The sequence below is a fragment of the Anopheles coluzzii genome, chromosome 2 (assembly GCF_943734685.1).
Source record: "Anopheles coluzzii chromosome 2, AcolN3, whole genome shotgun sequence".
NCBI classification, from domain to species: Eukaryota; Metazoa; Arthropoda; class Insecta; order Diptera; family Culicidae; genus Anopheles; species Anopheles coluzzii.
In genome coordinates this window covers 83882532-83903629 of record NC_064670.1, presented here as the reverse complement: position 1 = coordinate 83903629, position 21098 = coordinate 83882532, and the positions used below count along the sequence as shown (strand labels likewise).

Here is a 21098-nt window from a genome sequence, read left to right as displayed (position 1 = left end):
GAGCGCTACACTATTCGGAGCCATTAAAATAAGGGGTTGCCGATGTATTGATCTGTAATCGATCGAGATCGCTCGTCGAGTGTTGCAATGAACGCTAACCTATACAGGGATTCTCACGTTGTTACCCGTGCCGTGAAGTGTAATGCCTTTTTGGAGTACCAGTTTGTCTATGGTTAGCTTTTATCGCCCGTTTGCACAGTCGTGCAAATCGATGTCTAAGTCGTGCAGCATCCTTTAACACTCAAAACCGAAAATCTTTCATTTAACTAGTACACACCGGGTGCACCTTACACTATCCTCCAAATTCATGTGAATATCACTATCACTGACAGCATCATCGGCTTCCTCAGCTTCAAAAATGTCAGATGCACAGTCGCAGCAGCTCGACAGACGCAGAGTTCAAGTTTCGAAGGAATTCGCCGTTACCAGAGAGCCAGACTCACCTTCTCCCCATTCCCCCTTCTCCTGCGGATACGGTCTACGGACTTCGAACGAAAGCAATCCCTCCGGCGATGTTTATAACACGCTTCCTTCGGCGATCGTACGTTACGATTTTAGCGGGCGCACCGTTTGTTTACTTACACCCCTCTTCATCTCAAGCGGTCCCCGGGGAATCGATATCACGTTTTAGGCATTTAGCGATGAAATATTTGAATTTAAATGGCGCGCTTTGCAAGCGCTTTAAAACACACGCGCGCAACTTCAGTGTCCTCGAGCATAACACATCCCAGAGAAACACACACACACGTAATCATACGCAGATATTCACCAACACAAACGATGGGCCTATCAAATGAGCTAACCAAGCGACGATAAAAAAACCATGTGAAAAATGTGTCGCATTAAGAAAATGATGTTCCAATAATTTTATCCAATTAATCTCCATTCGGGTGACTGCGACGCTGGGCGGGATGGAAATTTGGAATCCGCACGTTCCACAACACCACGCAGACGAAACCATTGAAGTCCGCGAGGAAATCAGAAATGAATCACAAAACTTCCAACTCTCCTAACACGGAAACACTTTCGTTAAGGACGATGGAGAAACGAATGATCGTAAGACACTAACCGACAAAACCTTATGAAACTAGCGATAGAAAAAAATCCCCGACAAGCGACGCATGCTGGATGAGTCAAGATTTCGGGGGCATAAATCTTCCGGATACCACTAGCATAAGGCGCTGGAATATTGGAAACCATCAACCAGATTGTGACACACTCGTACAGCACACAAGCGGAATGAAAAATGTGTTTATATATTCGTACAATCATACTGAAATCATTGACCAATTTGGACGATTTGCTTACCCATATGCGCGACACGGACAATGACGCGCTGTTAATCATACAGCGGATGAAAGACTCGAATCGTTGGACTTCGCCTAATAACTACCTGCTTGAGGGGAAAGTTGGAGATTATTATTTTTCAACAAAATGGTCTTTCTGATACCCGCAGGAACTTTTTTTTTCTTCTTTCCTTGTTTGGTGCTCCTTCCCTTGCAGTGTATTCTAACCTACTTGAGCGACACTGAAAATAGAACGCAATCATGTCATATGCAAATGATCGACCATGTGTAGATTGATTTGCTTTTGGTCCGATCTTCATTGCTCGACGTCATCAGCGACTTCCAGAGTAATGTTAAGAACACCGCCTCTGCTCTAGAATTCCCATACACAGCAATAGATACTCGCAGCTACTAGACATACAGCCCTCGACTCGGCGTACGTACCCAATCAGGCACTGGAGAGTGAGAAAGACAGTGTCCATGTTCGTGTATGTAAATTGTTGAATTTATGTTACCGTAATCAAAACGACCGATTGAGTCACAGCCTCCTGACGCTCCGTGCATGATTTCGTACGACCCGTTGCTAAATGTTAAATTTGCATGTTTCATTCAACAGACGTGGTGAACGCCGAACAAGAGGCAGCTGTAAAGAGCAACCACAAAACAAAGCAAAACTAACTCAGCTCAGGCTCCGCTCCGGTGACAAGCAGCCGCTGCGAATCTGAGTTGAGCATGGTGGGTATCGGGGGAACTGTACGCGCGTACCGTGTGTTCTCCATACGCTCGATACTAATGCGACTCCACAGACACTCGATGTAGTCTGCCAACAGGCACTGGCAGAAGCTTTTGACTCAAGACGGAGGGTGAGATTCAAAACACCAAATGCGCTATAGACCAAACGCTGAGGAGGAGTTAACACGTACCCTCTGGCTGCTCGATGTCTACTTCACCAGCTTTATGCCACGGTTCGGATTGCCCTACGTTCGGTTCCGAAATGTGTCATTTTCTTCACGCCATGCCACACTAAAGCTGACTTTGCGTACACCGTTGCTAAAAACATTACTCACACGCGGCTCGTGGTTCGCCTGTCGAGGGCAGGAAAATTCTCCCTTCGGGCAGTTCAGCGAGCCCTCACTGCCAGTGGATTGTGGGCTGACTTAGCCTTCCCGGCCCACACCTTACGGCCTTATGGGATGCGAGACGAGCTAACATTTGCGCAATGCGCAATACCCTTGGCATCGACGCGTCTTCACTAACGTGCTGCACGCTGCTAGTGACAAAAACATTGCAACTTGTGCGGGTTTTCGCTCCACGCTCGTCTAATAGCACGTACACACGCGGTCTGCTCACAAACACACGCGTGCGCGCACGGTGCGCAGGTTAAGGCGAACGGAGCTAAAACTTCGCACCTCTGGCAGGCTCGTTTGAAGGTGCGCATGACTAATTTCCTAATCATTGTGCAAATATCGTTCGGAAATTGTGAATCGTTTGTCAATATTTGCCCCCAAACCGTCCGTCCGTATGGCTATTCGCGCCCCGCCGCTCCGGTGCTGATGCTGTCCGACCGATGTCGGCGAAGTTTCCCGACGATGTCCCTCCCAGGGACGCGAACTTCGTTACCACGTAGACAGGTTATTAATTTGCTTAACAACCGCACAGGACACCGATGACAAAATATTGCCATTCTAGGTGACAGGTGACCAAATAGTAAGGTTGTTTTTATGGGTGGTGTGAAATTGTGATTGAAAACGTGCAGCTGATGGCGGTGGCACTGTTGATATGGTGCTGCTTCGTCGGATGGTACAACTACACATAAGATATTTATAACATTCGGTTGCAGGTTTAAAATACAATTATAATTTTGAATTACTTTTTAGTAATTTTTAGTTTGTACATTATTGGAGGTGTCTTAAAAATGAACCAAAAAATATCAATGCATGCGCCAAAGAAGCAACGATATTGAATGTAAATGTTCCGTCCATTTTACATGTTACTCCTCACAGCAATTGCGCTGTGCAGCGTGATGTGATTGCATAAGTTCACACTTCATGAGAAAACAGTGATAAGCTGACTTGCAGTAATCTTATCGTGGTCGAATGTTGCGAAAACCGAAGTCAAATAGGTGCAAATCCAAGGTTAGGACGACCCGGACGTGAGCGGCTCGCTTGGTCACTAAAATGTTCCGTCACCGCACTAACCTGGCCAGCTCATATCGGGACCCCATCGCGGTGCAATTGTGGCATATTGTGTCGGGCTGTGTATCGTATCAAAAAGCAAATATTATCCCCAGCAACAACTTCCCATCAATACTGGTCCACCGGCCTTATTAGCCGTCGTGTTGGATCCCGGCTGCGATACGCGTGATCTTACCAGAGTCACTCTCTCGTAATCTTTGCCCTATACCTTGGCGCGTCGCTGGTCACTCTCACTGATGACTTTTTTTGTATTATTCGTTGTACATCAACTATTTCTGTTTTCGAATCTCGCTGCTTCGCTATCGGCTGCCGGTCCCTTCGATGGCTGACCTGTTGCGTCAAAAGGGAATCAACAAGTTTGCTTAACAAAAGTGTACCACCACTCAAACCCGCTCCCCTTGGATGAACTTCATTCAACCGACAATGGTGGCCGTTCTTTTGCGATCGGTTTCGTCTTCACCAACCAACCTGGTGCGCCTGTGTCCATCATTTGCAAGAAACCGTCGAGACCGTGAGGTACCTATCAGCGCAAACATACTTTTTATCGCAAAACAAACAAACGGCCCCAAGAAACCCAAAGACCGTTTTGTAGTCCAGGAACCGGGCAGGCAGGGAAGAAATCCACCACTACGTGCAGCGGTCGAGCGGTTCGATCCCCCGAATTGCGAAACTACCTAACTGCGACTCAATGCTCTTGGGTCTCGCAGTGCCTTCAAAGACAGTCTTACTTTCTGCTTTTTGTGTTCTTTTGTTACCCGATCAACAACAAAAATAAAACCCTTCTGCCAATTGCCGGCATGGAAAAATATCTTCCGATCGTGCGGATTCAGGTCTGGAAGGAGCGGAATGGTAGACCGGCGAATGTACCGGCAGTGGAGCATTATGCAGTACTTTCCATCCGTTCGGTAGGTATGAGTAATAGGAAAAGGATTTTTAGCGTCGCAAAAATACACCCCGGGAGGTTGGGAGGGCGCAATCGGTATTTGGGACGTTCGCTCGGTAGGTTTAATTAAATTTACAATCAATTTGTTTGTCCTGGCGGTGTGATTCGTGGCGTGATTCGCTGCTCTGCCCGGCCCGGCCCGGGTTACATTCTACGCCGAGCTGCTCCAGGGACTGTTGTCTACCTCGGTTCGGCTCGGCTAGTAGGTTGATCGTTTATGAGCCGTTGCCGAGAGCACGTTGCTGTAAATGCTAATATTGTGTGTTCTAGCAATCGCATCAAATCATCGGCGAGTCGCTCATAAATTGCTGCCATTTTACCGGCCCAAATCCAGGCGCGGACTGTTTATCCACGCTCGTTTAGGGTACCTTGTAGGTACTTAGCATAACATTCGCACAAAGCTGTCGCACGGCATGATTGGGCTGTCAGCGGTTAGCCAATGATCATAACCTATATCCAGAATGCTTGCTGCTTGCGGTAACTACCGTGCCGGATAAAAGCAGCTACTGGGAGACGTTTCTACGCATCGTCATCAGGCAAGCTAAAACATTATATCCTTACTACATGCTCTTCTAATGAGGAGTTAGCATAGTTGATGAAAACAAGCGCACTGAAGAATACGATTTACAGCTCTTGTTTTATAAGCAAATATAAACTAGCATCTTATTATAAACATTACTATAATAAATATTAGGGAATTGATTTTTCTTCATCTAGCATGCAATGTAAATACAATAACTGATCTAAATTATTCTATATTTATGTCTTAATATCTGATCAGGTTTTATTTCTAGCAAAGACTGGTATCACATACAGCCCCTATAAATGTATAGGTTTTGAGATACTTAAAATTACATTTTTATTCTTCAGATTATAATACAATGATGATGAATAACTTTAATTATCCTCCCTAAAATTCCTCCATCGACGAAAACGGTACAGTGCCACTTGTGGTGATGCCGATTGTCACCGATGTTCGAGAGATCCGCACATGGAAAAAAGAGGTTAATTTACCATCATCTTACGTGTTTGTGTATGTGTGCATGCACTCGTTCATGTAGAGCTCGAATGCGTCCATTCAATTCAAATTTTATCGCACTTTTGTCCATTATTTTAATCCAAACAGCCCGGCACTGTTGGGTACTGTCACCCGACACGCTAAATCCGGTGGCTCTCTTGTTATTTATGGAGTGTTCTGTGCCCGCACACGATTGACACGCAGCGGTGCAGATTTCGAGCATCCATCAGATGAATTATGTGCCTACCCTCAGGCGTAAGCCACCTCCGCCGCCAGGCATTCCGGTATGGCGTGGCATTCCTCGTTAGCTCCGTGCAGTTAGTCCGTATGCCCGTGTGGTGACACATCTGATCTCGGTCAACCGTCACCCTGGATCTCACCTTTTGCCCCCTTGTGTCAGCTCGCTTCCAACCCTCTTTCTGGCCTGGTTGACCGACTGAAGAGTCCCCCGCTATCGCCACCCACACGCCGGACCACGACTGACCAGCACAAAGATTGTCGATCGATCGATGAACATACTATTTTCAATGGACATTTTGTCGCACCGTTGGCCTCATTCCGGCCGTACTGTGTTGAGTCGGAGGCTCGCATCTGGACAGCTGGATAGAGACCGGGTATGGTGCTGTTTTTTGTTTTGTTATAGCAACATTCAGCTGTGGCTCAGCTTCTAATGCTTCTCTAAGGGGAAGAGGAGAGCAGGGACCCCCACCAACTACTCACCCATCACCCAGAATCTCTCTTGGTTGTTGTTCTGACTAGCGTTCTTAGCCTAGTGACACACATACCTGCAGCATTATGCGTACCCACGTGTATGTGTGTGTGTTTATCCGAACGATGGCCAGTGTTTACCGGTGCAAAATGTGTCACAAATATCGAGTGACACTGAAAATGCCCCGTTTACTGTTGCGTTGCAAATTTATAGCAGAAATAAACGCTGCAATCAATTCAACAATTAATCGCCCTGATTGTTTGATAGAGCCGTTGGCATTCGCTTAAGATTGTGTGTTTTTGTAGCCAAACACAAACACTGCTGGTTAGATTTGTAAAAGCGACTATATTTGTCACCGGTTGAGACTTAATGGTGTAAGAGACCATTGGTGGTTTGGTTCTAGAAAGTGCCCGCTTAGATAGCGCTTATTTGACAGCATAATAAAGCGCACTCCACTTCGTGTGCCTTCCTACCGTAAATGTCCCATTGTATTGTCAGTGGACTGCTGGCTGCTGTACGCGATGCCCTTACCGACTGTACGCGGGCTGTACGTATCAAGTCTTCCGGTTCAGTAGTTCGGACACGAGACGCGGTGGATGGAATTGTACCTTGAAAAGCGAATCTCGTTGTTTGCGCATTGAAAACTACTTACGCCTGACTCGAATTACTCATTCTGTTCAATCGCTTTAAATACCTGAGTCGTTTTTAACGCTGCAAAATAGTAAGCAATGTTTTCTGTTCTTTTTTTCGTTTTCTTTACCATTGCAAGCTAGTTGTCTGTAATAGTGCAAAACGCTAAAACAATATTGGCAACCGTTGTGTACATCGCGCGCTTCTAACCAGACGCGCTCTTTGCGCGATGCATTCGGTAATGCGCGAATTCTAAGCAATTGAGATATGAAGTTAATATTCTAGCTGCAGCTCACCATTCCCTACTGTCTTCCCATATAGTCCCTCGATACCCTCCCCCCCCCCCACCCTCCTCTGTACCGTGTGGAATCGCATAAAAGTGTTCGATAGACGCTGCTAAAGTGTCATCTCACCTCAATCTGCCAACATGCTCCACCGATACGTGCGTGCCGATCGGCAAAGGGTGGCGAAGAATAATATAAAATCGATCGTAAATTCTACTACAAAACGCCGCACAGCATTTCACATGCATCGCGGTGCGCTGCCTAGCCGATATCCGAGTGGATAATTTTTTTACGGCCAATTGTATGCAAATATGTGACGGCAAATGGGGGAAGAGACGGGAGGACAGGGCAAGCAATGGATGCGTACCGGAATGTAGCCGAGGCACCGCAGTTGTTTGCCTCCATTTTGCTTTATTTAGTTGCAATTTTCCACCCTCTCAGCACAAGCGCGCTCATAAGTATTAACGTATCATGCCGTTCGGTCAGTGTTTAATGTGCCCTTTTGCGTACAGTTCAATCGCCTCGGCCGGTGTGCCGTTTTTCTTGCGCTTCACGAAAGGAACCATTTTTCATTCGCGCACATCACGCAAACGTCCGCTCGATCGTTTGCAAACGTGATAAAAATGCATGTTTACGGCGAATTTATTAACTGGCGGGGGCCAAATTGGGACATATGTTACTACAGCAGATGCGCATGTTTACGACGATATTTACATAAACCATTAAACTCTAATGTAATCTAGAATATTAAAAGCTGCATGGATTCTGCTTGCAAAGCGAACCGTTTCGGGCGCTATAAAACTCTGCAATTTATGGTGCTTGCAAAGATTCCGATCCGTATTGCAATCCTCATTGGTAGTGATTCCACTTGCTACCACTGACCTCTGCCGAGTAGGTGGGGAACGAGCGGGAGAGGACATTGGCATCACGAAAGCATCACGATCTCAGCGCTGGGAATTTAATTGCAAAATAGCTACAACTGCGCTAGCACTATATAAATCAATCACACCAGAGTCAGTGCCTATAATCTCGGTGATTATCGTCCCCTGCCCGATAGATGCTCCCGCAAACAGTGGGGAAGCGTTTGTTTTTGCACCGAACCAACACGAACACCGTGCGCGCTGGCAAGTAGCATTTCGGACCGTCACTTTAGCGTCCATCAAGTGATCTAATCACTTCCCCAGTTTTCTCACAGTAACTTCAGGGATTCTAGCGGGCCCCAATAGATCACGGCAACAACCCGTACACAACCCGCTCGGTGTTGCTTGGTCGTGTAAGCTTTCACTAGCAACCATCTGCCAAGACAACTGCTGTAGGTCGATGGCCCCTCTTCAAGCGAGGAGGTAGGGTATGGCTGTGTTTATGTAAATTAATGTTCTCAATGATTTGGATTGACAGCGCGCGAGGATCGTTGCGGGGTGCATCGTTGAGAAACGATCATCTGCTTGTGTGATGATCGTAGCACGGCAACAGTTGATTGCTGCTATGTTTTCTAGGAGAAAAATGCTGGTAAAGTTTTATCGACGGTGGAATCGTGTTTGTTACCAATTTTATTAAAATTCTACTGTGAATTGTGTATGGAATTCTGTGTAAAATATTAACGAGTAGGTTCAATACCCGTGTAGGTTCTGCACAGTGTTTCATCTTCTGAAACAGTGCACTTAACGGCTCCTCCTCGAAAGCATTCCGTCGTTAATGTATAATCCTGTCAGCAGTGCATTTTTGACAACACGCTAAATGCATTTGTAGTTATGAAACGTCTTATCATAAATTATGTACAGACGGCCTTCGAAGCATTCTTCACGCAAAGTGTTCTTTTTTTGTTCTCCCCGCCGCCGCCATCGAATCACCGTGACAGTACCGAGCAGGACAACGTTCATTAATTTCTCCCTTTCGTTTATCATCTGCTCAATTAATTTCAGTCACCAGAATTAGAATTTCGGCATGAGCTGATGGGGCGCATAAATAAATTGGAAACCGATGTCGAGCTGGACGTTGTACCGGGTAGTCAGCATCATCCATCATCCAGCTCACCGCTGTCGTCGTCCGGATTATCCAGCTACACCAGCCAGAACTACGAGCATTATGGAAAGGAGTTTTTCTTCGGTACGTATCACCCACGGTTGGCTGTCGACAAAAAAACAAGACGCCACCAGTGTGTCAAAATTATTCCAGAAAGCTTTCCGAAAGCTTCTCCATGTTGGCTACTGTAATGGAAAACATTTGCTTAAATCGATAACAACTTCGCTTCGAGCTGAGCTTTGTTTTATCGAATACAATATTAATTAATAAAACAAATCTTTTTGTTTTTCGTAATACGCTTTCTTACGGTCTATTTCCCGAAGGTAACAAACATCGCGACATGCTATGTGCGGAGTCGGAGGATTCGTTTCTACGGCCGCCACTGTGGGAGGACATCACCAGCTCGATACAGAACATCGACCCCGAGAATGCCATCATGCTCGGAACCATGAATGGCATACCGCAGGTCAAGATGGAAGCCGTAGACGACCCGTTCCTGGAACCGCTGTCCTCGCCACTGCTCAGCCCGCTTGAGATCAAAACGGAAAAGAGCAACCTACTGGCGCAAAGCGCCACCAACCATAACAACAACCTTAGCCATCTACACAACAACAATAACAACAGCATCCACCAAAACCATATGCACAGCGACGTCACAAGCTGTCACGCTAGCAGTAACAACAATAGTAACGCGACCAACAATGGCAGCAATAATTTCCTCTCTAACAATGGCTCCGGCTACACGCACAGCATTGCAACAGCTCATGGTCATGCAAATCAGCACAATCTCAATGGCTATCTTGCTGGAACGAATGGGAGTGGTTCTAGTCTGCAGCTTCTTACTAATCATCCACCTCAGCAGCAGCAGCAGCAGCAGCAGCAGCAGCAACACCAGCCGCAGCATCATCAGCCTCAACAACTTCAGCAGCAACAGCAGCAGCAACAGCAACACCATCAACTACAACACACGCACCTTCAGCATCAACAGCATCAGCAGCAGCAGCATCACCATCAGCACCAACATCACCCGCAGCAACATTTGCAGGTGAATCAGAACAATAATTACTATCACTGGCAGCCTCAGCAGCAACACCAGCAAGGCCTTACGGGGACAGGTGGTGCAGCGACATTGAATCAACCTCCTGGTCCGATGTATCACGGCAAATATGCAGCATCGCAGAGTTCCAGTGTGTGTGCAACGCCTATTTCCAGGCTAATGTACGTCCCGCCTCTAACACCACCGAACTCCGACCCCGGTAGTCCAGGGAACAATCTTCAGGTAGGTGTAGTTCCAAGGCTCGTTTCATAAAACATACGTTGCACCTCTGTGAGCGTTTTAAGTGAACTTTTTCTCTTCCGCATAGAACCCTCCTCGTAGAACCCCACCTCCTCCTTACCATCAGCAGCAACAACAACATCAACAGCAACAACATCAACAGCAGCAGGTCCTGCAAGGAACACACATCCATCATCACTCGCACGGTGGCATGGTCAGTGCGCAATCGATTGCGGGTCCAACCCAGCCCCAACTACTGCAACCGCTCCCGCCAAACGCCGCTTTAGCTGCTCAGCCTACGCAACCAAATGCAATAACCGCCAACGGTTCCCTTCACCCTCTCACGCCATCGATGCCCAGCGCGATCGGTTCGCTAACAGCGACCTCCGGTACGAGCACTGGTTCCGGCAACACCAGCAACACGGGCGGATCATCGGCATCCACACGCAACGGATCGTCCTCGCGAGGTTCTAGTTCCAAGCGGCAGAGTTCCGCACACAGCATCAACAGCGTGCTGAGCAGCGCTGGTGTAGTGAAACACATCGTAGGCCGCTACAATCGTCGCAACAATCCGGAGCTAGAGAAACGGCGAATACACCACTGTGATTTTATCGGTAAGTACAACCATACTGTCCCGTGTCTTGGCTTTCGCTTCCTATTTCATGCGTGTTGCACTAATTCCCATGAAATCGGTACCGTCTCGCTGTGCGTCGTTCATTTCCACTAAGACCCACCACGACTGCCGGGTGATGTGTATGGAATGATAGCATATGTGTCCCACTGATCACAGCCCTTGCCAAATGCAGCTATTTTGGTGGTGCACTGTCGTCAGTGTATCAAACCGATGCATGCCCCCGTGGTGATCTGATTGCACGCTGCAGATAATTAATAATATGGATAATTTTTGTACACAAGCGCTTCGTTACGTTCGCTTCACGTTTAGGTGAGGTTGCCATCGTCAGCACATAGATCGACAGTAATCAGCACCGTACCCATGCCTGACGGATGTCTTGGTAAACGTTTCTGGCTGCGACCTGCCGGCCGGTTCCAGTGCCATCCATAAACGGAATGTGAGAAAAATCACCCGTCAATTTTTCACTACCCTTTCCTCCACCAGCCCCTCGCTGGGAAGTGGCAGGTAGCTATCGAAATGCGCCCGATATGCGCCCATTCCCTAGAGAAGTTCGCCGTGCATGAGGCGTGTGCATTGGTGCCGCAATAAAATTAAGACATTTACGCGATAATTCATTAGTTCTCCTCCCTTTTGATTATGATGTTCGAGGGCGAGATCCCTTAGCAGGAGCGGGTAACAACCCAGCCATGGCTACGGAGACGTGCTCGTTTTTCCTTTGCGTACGCGCCATTTAAAAATCGATAATTATCACTCTCTCAGTCCTAGGCGTCGTCGTCGTTGTGGTCGTCTGTGTCACCCAGATCGCGATCCAGGGCGTAAAGGGTGGTAGCCAACACTAAGCGTGAAGTTACCTTATTCGAGTGTGCGTCTCGCGGGAAAGAGAGTAAGAGGCGAGCGCGATCGCTCGGACGTGCGATATTCTTTCACGGCAACTAGCCGACAACGACTGATGAATCAATTTGTAGCCAACTTACCGGACTCGCAAAGTTTCATTTTCACCCACGTCCAAAAAAGGGATGTATAATGCAGGCTGCGTGAGCTAAACTTTCCACGCATTTTTCCCAGCCCCGTACGGTGTACTCTTTGCCGACACTCCACTGTAAAGGTACCCTTCTACGGCAGCGGTGCTCGAACGGCAGTACGGGAAAGTCGTCGATATTGAAACGCGAGATAATTAGTGCTGGCATGGGTAGAACAGCATAGCTAACACGTTGCTGCAAATAAGTATCATGTAACATTTTGATTTAGTTTCGCGTTTTTGTTTAACAATAACCGTTGAACAGCTTTGCCAAACGTCTTGTTCAATTTAATTTTTTTTTTGTTTTTTTTTTATTCAGAAAGAACGGCTTCGGCCGTATTGCTTGTTTTTTGTTTTGTTAATATGTAAAAATCTGAGAAGGTTTAGTTGAATGGAATGAAAGTGTATCTATGTAATATAAAATTAATCAACACAAAATCGCTTTCAGTAAATGCTTAACCTGCCAGTCGTATATTTTATGCTGTTGATTGAACAGCCTGTTGGTGATTATTAAGACCCGTCACTATCTCGATCAACTCGTCAGCTAATCAGGCTACCAGTCGCGACAGAATAATTCCTCCATCATGCGCCATCACCCATCCCTGCCCGACTGAACCGAACGTCTTTGGGTCGTCGATCAAACGTCACCACAACTGTTACAGCCAGAAGGTGTGCAAAGTTATCGCTGAGTGGAAAACTTATCACCCATACAGCGATACCCAGCCAATTAATCGTAATTTTCACCCTGATCCAATTTCGCGCGATCGAAATCGAATTGCGAAGTTATTGTCGGACAAAAGTGAAACCCCTCGTAAGCTGCGCAGGTACGCTAGTCCTTGCTGTACTAGAGCTCAGTAATATTACTAGGAAGTGGTCCATTTAACAGACGATCAGTCGACACAGTCGAGACAGATGTTACGCTAGTTTTTGTTTCAGCTCGTGTGCATTTGAGCACCTCGATTGGTGATCTTGTTTTTTTTCTGATTAACCTTCCTTAAGCTGCACCGCGGGCAACAATTGTCCTAACGAAGCGCGTAATTATTTTCTCTAATTAAATCAATTAATGACGATCGGTAGCCACTCGGTGCAGGAGGACAGCACGTCTCCCGTTGCCGGATGTTCGTGCAACGTTGGTTTTTTTACCGTCCGGTGTACCAACGGTGTCCAGCCCCTGGGACGATACCTGGGCCATAGGAACAGAATTTTTAATCATGATTTATCACATAATAAGATTTAATAATTGCGTCCCGATAGAGTCTGTGCCAGGGCGGGAGGGAACAATGATTTATTGATTCCTTTTCGTGTTTTGTTTTTCTCTCGCTACTGCATGAGTACGCGCCACTTCTAAACCAACTCGTGCTGTACTTTCCCCTTTCACACGCCATCCATCTTGCCCGCGCCAGCTCGTGGCATGACAGCTGGGAAAGAAGTGGAAGCGCACCGCGCACCAGGAAGGTGGGTGAAAAAGTTGTCATCGAAGCGAATCAGTTTCAATTCCATATAGAGTGGTGAGAAACGCGCGACTCTGCGCGAAGTGAGCGATGCACTCCCGTTCGAACTAGTTCCACATATCTTCTGCCACACAGTCACGTGCAGCCATAGCAAGCGCACAGCCAGGCACTGCAAGGGAACACACATCATTTTTCGAACCCATTGGCAGCTAGATCAGCAGCAACATAATCATTGGGCTCCCACTAACAATCCCGCTGACATGCGGTGGGAGCCCGAAATAAACATGGATCACCGGGATCTGGGACACTGGGGGTCTCTAGGCTCTGCGGGTAGACGCAGTACGAGGAGCCACCTTGGATCGTGTCATCTGTCAGCGCTGTCTGCGTTGCGCTTGGTGGTGTTGTAGCTTTTGGCATGTTACACTACATTACCGTGATTCGCAACACACACACACGTTGATACACGGTACAAAGTTCCCTGGCGCTCTATCCTGGGACAAATAGGGCCAGGTCCTGGGTTTCGTAAATTGAAAAATCATTAATAACGCGCAATGTTTGCTTGCTGCCTGTTATTAGTCGCGCTTTACACAACTTCCAATCCAATTGAATTTGTCGATACAATTTATGATTAATACGCTGGAATCGGGCCAACCGCCAGTAGGCTGTTTAGTTCGAAGCTCTAGGCAGTCGCAATTGTTCGTTTGTTACGGTCGTGTCGAGGACATATCAGCGGGGGTCACTCAATTGCACCCGGGCGAACAAACAACCACCCGGATCATTTGGGGTCTGGGGATCTACTGAACTTCTGAACTTCGGATTTTCTCCTACGATCCAATCTGCAACCGGTCGAGGGTGTCCAGCCCGATGGGGTCTTATTTTTACCTCTACCTTTTTTTTGCTTACACGTACAAGAACGAACGCTAACCGAATCTTGATCTCGTCACCCAGGTGCTTTGTCCGCTGACGAATGATCGTGAATCAAGATCAAATTCTTGGCTGACGAGAGTGTGACGTGATTTTTCTTTACCAATCAATCAAAAAGCCATGATACACAGTTTTTACGCGACACGATCGGCGAGGACGGACAGGCAACCCCGCTGTGGCATATGGCATACGGTTTCGGACGAACATTATCGATCGATCTAGTGTTTCGTTCTGGGGCTCCGGGACTTTGTTCGGATTTGTTTGCTACGGCCCTTAATCTGTTCCACTGGCATGGAGCAGATCGCTACGGCTTCGATTCTAGTTCAATGGTTTTGAGAACAAGGAATTGAACGTATGGGAACATGTTTTATTTACAACAACCACCAAATTGTGCTGCTTACAATGCCCTCATCAGAGGGAGCTTTGTTATGTACAGAAAAGTGGAAAAAATGGTACCTCGTATCTGTTCCTACAAACCGGATATTGTTAACTTGAGCGCAAAACAATGTTTCGTTAATGTTGAAGGTTAATCTCCAGCATTATACCGTATTATAGCTAGAAGGTTCCAAAGCTGACTGCTTCGAAGAACGTCTGTATAATGTTACATACACTTGTATTGGTTATTGTTTGAAAAAGATTTAAAAATAAAATTGTCGAATAAAATTATATCAAAAATACTTAAGGCAAGCCGCTTTGAGCAAACCTAGCAGGAAATGGATTCATTCTTAAACGCAGCTATAAATTCGAGCTCGGCTAGTTGAGCTGAGTCGGAAACATCAGACCGTACCGAAGACGTTCCTTATCACGACTCAGATGGGTCGATTGCTTTTTCCACGGTTCGGGTAATCCTCACGAAGCTCGGGTCCAAATGCCCGCCTAATAGTAAATCTGCCGGAAGCAGAAGAAGCTGGCGAATCACGGTCGTGTCCCATAAGTCGCGGGGCACCATCAGATAAAATTTAATTAATCCTTATTGCGCTCATGACCGAATCATTAATTAGCTTCCATTTCTAAACGGCGCCCTCTACGATGCACTCTGCACACGTAGACACACACACACAGAAACACATTTCGCTTGGCCAATTGATAATAACCGTTTCAGTTTACGACCACCCGCTGGTGCCTCATGCCGTACCTTGCCACATTCTGCAAAAGCGTCCAATCGGATACGATTGCATTTCTGAAGACGTTTGAGAGCTACGGGTTCGTCTCAAGCGCAAAAAGATCAGTGGTCCGGGGAAGCTCAATGTTGAGGAAACATTCCGAGGAATGAGTAAAGAAAAAAAGGCCTTCACACACATACACATGGAAGGATTACGTTTAGTCGCATAATGACACAAATTGCACGCCCGTCATGCCTAACGTCCAAACAATCTGGTGACGATTGGATCGTTTGAACGGTTCGAATTGCACCGAAATCGTTCCCAATTGAGTCACCCTGACCATGGGCGCCGTATCGAAGCAATGCAAGATCGGGGGAAGCGTGAAAAAAGTGAAAGGTTACAGATTCGGTACCCGAGTGGTGAAGTTTGGTAAATGATCTTCAGCGCTCCAATGATCGTACGCATTTATCAACAGTCGCGCCAACCGTGCTAGGAGGTTTTTGATACAATTCTATTTCGGTTTTGATCGGCTTTGAATTGGCACGTTTGCTTTCACACGTCACCGCATTGGACCTACTTATGGTGGCGGCCGCTAGACTTGGCGGTAATAAATGATCAGAATAAGTTATAAAATTTAATATTTTATTTTTATTTCGCATTGTTGTTGGTCCCGAGGCCACGAAGTGCCCAGCTGGTATGCTGCCCGGGCTGTAGCCTTCGATGGGTCATGCAAAACCGCCACGAAACCATAAACCGGAGTAGTGGCTTGCAGACGTTTTGCAGGAAAAAGCAACAGCAACAACAAAAATCGTACCTGCAACTAAATAAAGCGTAGTTCAAACTGGACCACCACTCGCCGTAACCGGGGAGAGGGCACCCTAGACGTGCGCTATTCCTTTCAAACGTCCTGCACACACACACACACATACATAGACGAAGATGACGGCGACGACGGACCAGAGCTGCCTCGCCCCGTCAGTCTTATTCATTCATGTTTGCTCTGCATGTGATGATTGGCCTGATTTGGACCGCTGCACGCCGTACGGCCAGCGAATGCCAAAAAGAGCACCGAGGTAATGAATAGATTGTAGTTTATTGGATTTTTATCCCACTGAGATCAAATTGCGATTGCACTACGGGCACCACGCAGCAGGGCCCGCGCTAGTTCAGGCTGTACGGTAGGCACACGCGGCACGTGGGAGGAACGGTACTGACCGGGACGTGCAGATGATTGCAAAAGACAGATCCAAGGCGGTCATGCGAGAGGAACTTCTGGTTGATATCGGTCATGCATACATCGACCGCTTGACTCGCTCAGGCCGCAAACAAGAGCGAATTGATTGATTTCCACGGCACCATAAACCATTTATCCATTATCGCCCCGAGCTCGTCCGATCGTGCCGGTAGGAAGGTTGGCAAAGGATGCATGACGCACAAAAGGCTATTAAAATATTTTCGGGTTGATCTCGTTTCGTCGCCTCTCGTCCACTGCATGATTTTGGTAATGCTTTGGGGAGCAACGAGGAGTGTACGGAATCCTCACGGCGAAGGGCCCGATCGTACGCATAACGATCCCATTATGTTGCTGCTTATTGGAGTGTCAATTTCATTTCAAACGGGACTTGTGTCGGATCTCTAAACCACCATTGCTGGTTCCTCGCACAAAACAGCTGATGGATCAACAGGGCATAATTAAGACATCGTAGCCCACTGGGCCACTGGCGGTCGGCGTTGGATGCATGGTTCGATTTTACCAACTTTGACAACATCGTTATAATGACCGTTTGGAGCGTGCCGATACGTCTGGCCCAGCCGACGATGCAAAACGTCCGTGTACGAAAGCGAAAGTGAACCATAGTTCACCTTTCCGAGCCGAGCACGAGTGACCTTAATTATCAGCCAGCATGCTGATCGCTGGTCGCCGTTTGCCACCCTGCTTCTTGGGGGAGCGCATAATTTCGGCCACCAGCGCCCTGAACGCCACGTTCGCCGGGCGCGTTTGGTTCCTTTGTTCAACCGTCAGTCATGGCGGTAGCAAAACAGCTCCAAATCAACCGAAAACACCGCCGGACGCGTACCTACACCGTCGACGCGACGACGGAATCTGGAATCTGGTAAACTATTACCTTTCAACGCGTCATTAAGCTAGACGCGTCCGTTCCGCATCATACACGCTGGGCTGGGTGCTGCGAAATTGGGTTGATACGACGCCACGACAGTCTAAGACATGCTAAGACAGCGAGCTTTTTTTCTGCACAGTCACGGGCGTTTCCTTGGAATGTGGGTTCATATTTACAAACACGGCTGGGTCGATCGCACAATTGCTGCCTGCTGTGTAATTGATGCAATACAAGCATTGCCCAAACTCTTTCCGGATACGTTGCATTTACTGGAGATACCGTTGAAGGGATGGTTTGATTAAGCTGAAAACATTGGGTTGTCATACAGAGTCAAGAATTTTAAACCACGGTGTTGATTGTTGCTTAACTTTGGAAGACTTAACTTGTATAATTGAAATCGAAATAATATGATAAAACATTTGGGTGAAATTGGTTCAACTAAGACCAAAACTGATTTATAAACAAGAAAACAAACTGAAGTTCACAGTTAGAGGTGATTGCCTGATTGCATTTACTCTTGTTTTACCTCGTTACTTCGTTACAAGCTACGAGATTGAATTGTAAGATTAATAAGCACTTAGTGTAAAAAAAGCTGTCACTCAGCTCGGTGGTTACTTTATGAAATTTTCTATTATTGCAGCATCGTGCGCAACACTGAGGCTGTTCATGATTACACAATTAGCAAATGAAGCTTTTCTTACGTCTCCTTTAATCGAGAGCACAATGGCACGAAGTAAGAAGTTGTGCTCGCATTCACCGCATTGTCCGCCACGACACGCAGCATGCTGCTGACCCGTGCGATCGAAATATCACCAAAGCAAGGCAAGCGCTGAATGGCAGCCAAACAGGGAAAACGTTCGCTAAACAATTTAACACCATGTTTGGATAAATGGCTTGAACAATTTTTTCCCCGCATCGCTTTCTTTCTCCACTGCTGTTCTTCGTTTTCCACTAGGTCGGGCCTTGTTGTCGGCCGCGCAAAGAAGATTGCCGGCTGTCGCGTGTGGCGTGATAGTATGCTGGTGATAATTTTCCCTCATTTATGCTATTTTGATTAGGTATTATGCACTGGTGCTCTCTTTCTCGTGTGCGCGGCATAGCCTGCCGAGTGCCCCTGTCCTTCCCCACCATCCCCAGTCGCTACGAATGCAATTCCGTGTGTGAGCTTGCCATCATGACATGCTGCAGGGAGCACGCTGTATTGGGATTTATACCGCCCCACTGTAGCAGCCCCACATACACTCTCAGTTCGTGCAGCAGCAGATCGTCTCCTTTCTCCGGTACAACTATTTTCATTAAATTAAATTAAATTATAAAAGTAAATTGAATTCAGTGACCAACCGACCGACTTCACCCGGTTACTTGCGGTTAGTAGAGGCGCAATCATCCTCCTCGCCGAAAAAAAAGTTATATAGATCGCCTTCAGTTTTGCTCATTTGCCCCCGGGGCTGTGCGGTGACACACGGACCCAGCTGGTAAGCTGCTAACCTGCCAGACTTGCACTGGGCGTGAAGGGAGCAAAGTAATAGAGAGAAAAAAAGCCGACAGGTATAAATTCCTTGCCGCTCGAGTGCATCGGGCCACCGGTGCAGCAATGCTGAAACATTTCTACAACAAATTGTGCGCACTTGCCACGATTTTGTTACTCCTGCGCGCCGGCGAGGGCCAGGCAAGGGAAACAGAACGGCGAAAAGCACCTTTCTTTGGGTGGAGTGTCTGCGACTGTACCGAGTTAGCGTGGATCTCTTCGGTAAGGCCGCATGTCCAGTGGTGATAAAGTTGGCTCCACACTAAACCAGACTTTGATCACGACATCATGCTTGCAGACGGACGCTAACGATGGACGAGATTTTTGTGTCGATCGTTTCTGTGTGTGTGTTTTTTTTTTCTATTTATTTTGTGCCCTGGCCTGTTGGTGCTTTTGCTCTGCTCTTCTAGATAGGTGAGCATCGATCGATAGTAGCAGACAAAAAGAGTAAAACAGAAACACGTTTCTCGAGGGGGGAAGTACAACCGAACCGCGGGCAATAAACATCGTCTGGATGAACTAATACTGGATCTTGGTATGATTTTCCACTGCAATCCGCTGCAGACAATTGCAATTGAAGTGATATTTGCTCTATTTATTTTTTCTACAGCGTTTCAAGTCGTTGATAATTAATACCACACTCAATAGATAGACACCCTGTACGGGGCAACCGTTTTTCTACCAGCTCAGCTACACGCCGTCAGGTTTTACGGTGAATTAATTTTTGCCCTTGTGATTGGGAAAATATCTAAGCTCATCGAAGGGCATCTTCGGCAAACCATTCCCCGTTTGGCTGGCTTTTTCTACTGCCACGATTACTTATCGTCCATGTGCCATTAGTTTCGACACGAGAGGTTAATAGATTTAGTTCGTGAGTCCACTTGCTCAACCCGCGGCAAAAGGTGCATTACGAGCTCACGCCCCATATTGTTTGTCAGGGCACGATAGGAAGTGGGAATCTATCCGGAAAGCTGGGTGTGTTTATTCTACCACATCTCGTCGTGATGGCAATTTTTTGCCAACTAATTAGCGCAGCATCTTACAATTGGCCCTGCCAACCATCTTGTACACAAAATTAGTTGAGGATATTTTTCAATTTAAAGCTTACTATTGAGTTAAAATAATAGTTTGACATAACAAACAGAATTCTCGATTGACTGTTCAGCGTCCCTTTAGTGTGTTCCATGTTGCTCATTCATATGGCGAGAATTAAATATGTTAAATGTTACACTAGCACAATCTAGTGAACTAAGCAATCCGTCTACACAGAAATAAATATTCAGCATTAGAAAGCAATTAATATTACATACATTAGGTATAAATAGCTTATTTGATACACGCGAATATAATAGCATTAAAATTAGATACAATTTAATAGTATATGTTATATGCATTTACGAAGGAATTAATTTTAATGTGTTTGTAATTCAGATGAGATGGTAATCAAGCTAAAAATTTACATCCATTTAGTTGATGCAAATTTTACATACTATCCATTGCATAGATAATAGTACAAACCACACCAAACACAGTCTACATCCGACATACAAAATAACAGTTCTTATAATACCATCAGCTCTTAAATATATTATTTTATCGTTACGGTCGCATTTCTTATCTCATAACTATTGGATCAATAAATCTGTATTTTTTCATTCAATTTCATGCAATAAAATACAATATTTTAAATAACATTTAGTTTGAACAATAAAAGGGTATCACTTCGCATAGTTTGCTCAACTCGAGGTTACTTTGCGTAAGTTATGTGCAATGTATATAGATCCATCATCTATACATCCGCACCGATCAGATAACTCTGTATGACACCAGTATCAAAAGATGTTCCAATACTTCCAACAAAGATGCACACTGCCATCATGGACATAAAACCAAACAAACCAAATTACCGATCCGAGGCCAATGCTATGACATTTCTCAAATTCACAGTGTTTACTAC

At 46.4% G+C, this 21098-nt stretch overlaps 1 protein-coding gene across 1 annotated transcript in view; it reads left to right on the top strand.

The window, feature by feature from the left end:
* The window catches only part of LOC120950630 (dendritic arbor reduction protein 1-like), a 101481-nt gene that overhangs the window by 38311 nt on the left and 42072 nt on the right, over positions 1–21098 (top strand). Inside the window, exons 2-4 of the mRNA XM_040368820.2 lie at positions 8988–9171; positions 9411–10366; positions 10452–10977. Coding sequence (XP_040224754.2) covers positions 8988–9171; positions 9411–10366; positions 10452–10977 — 1666 coding nt within the window. The remainder of the gene's footprint in view (positions 1–8987; positions 9172–9410; positions 10367–10451; positions 10978–21098) is intronic.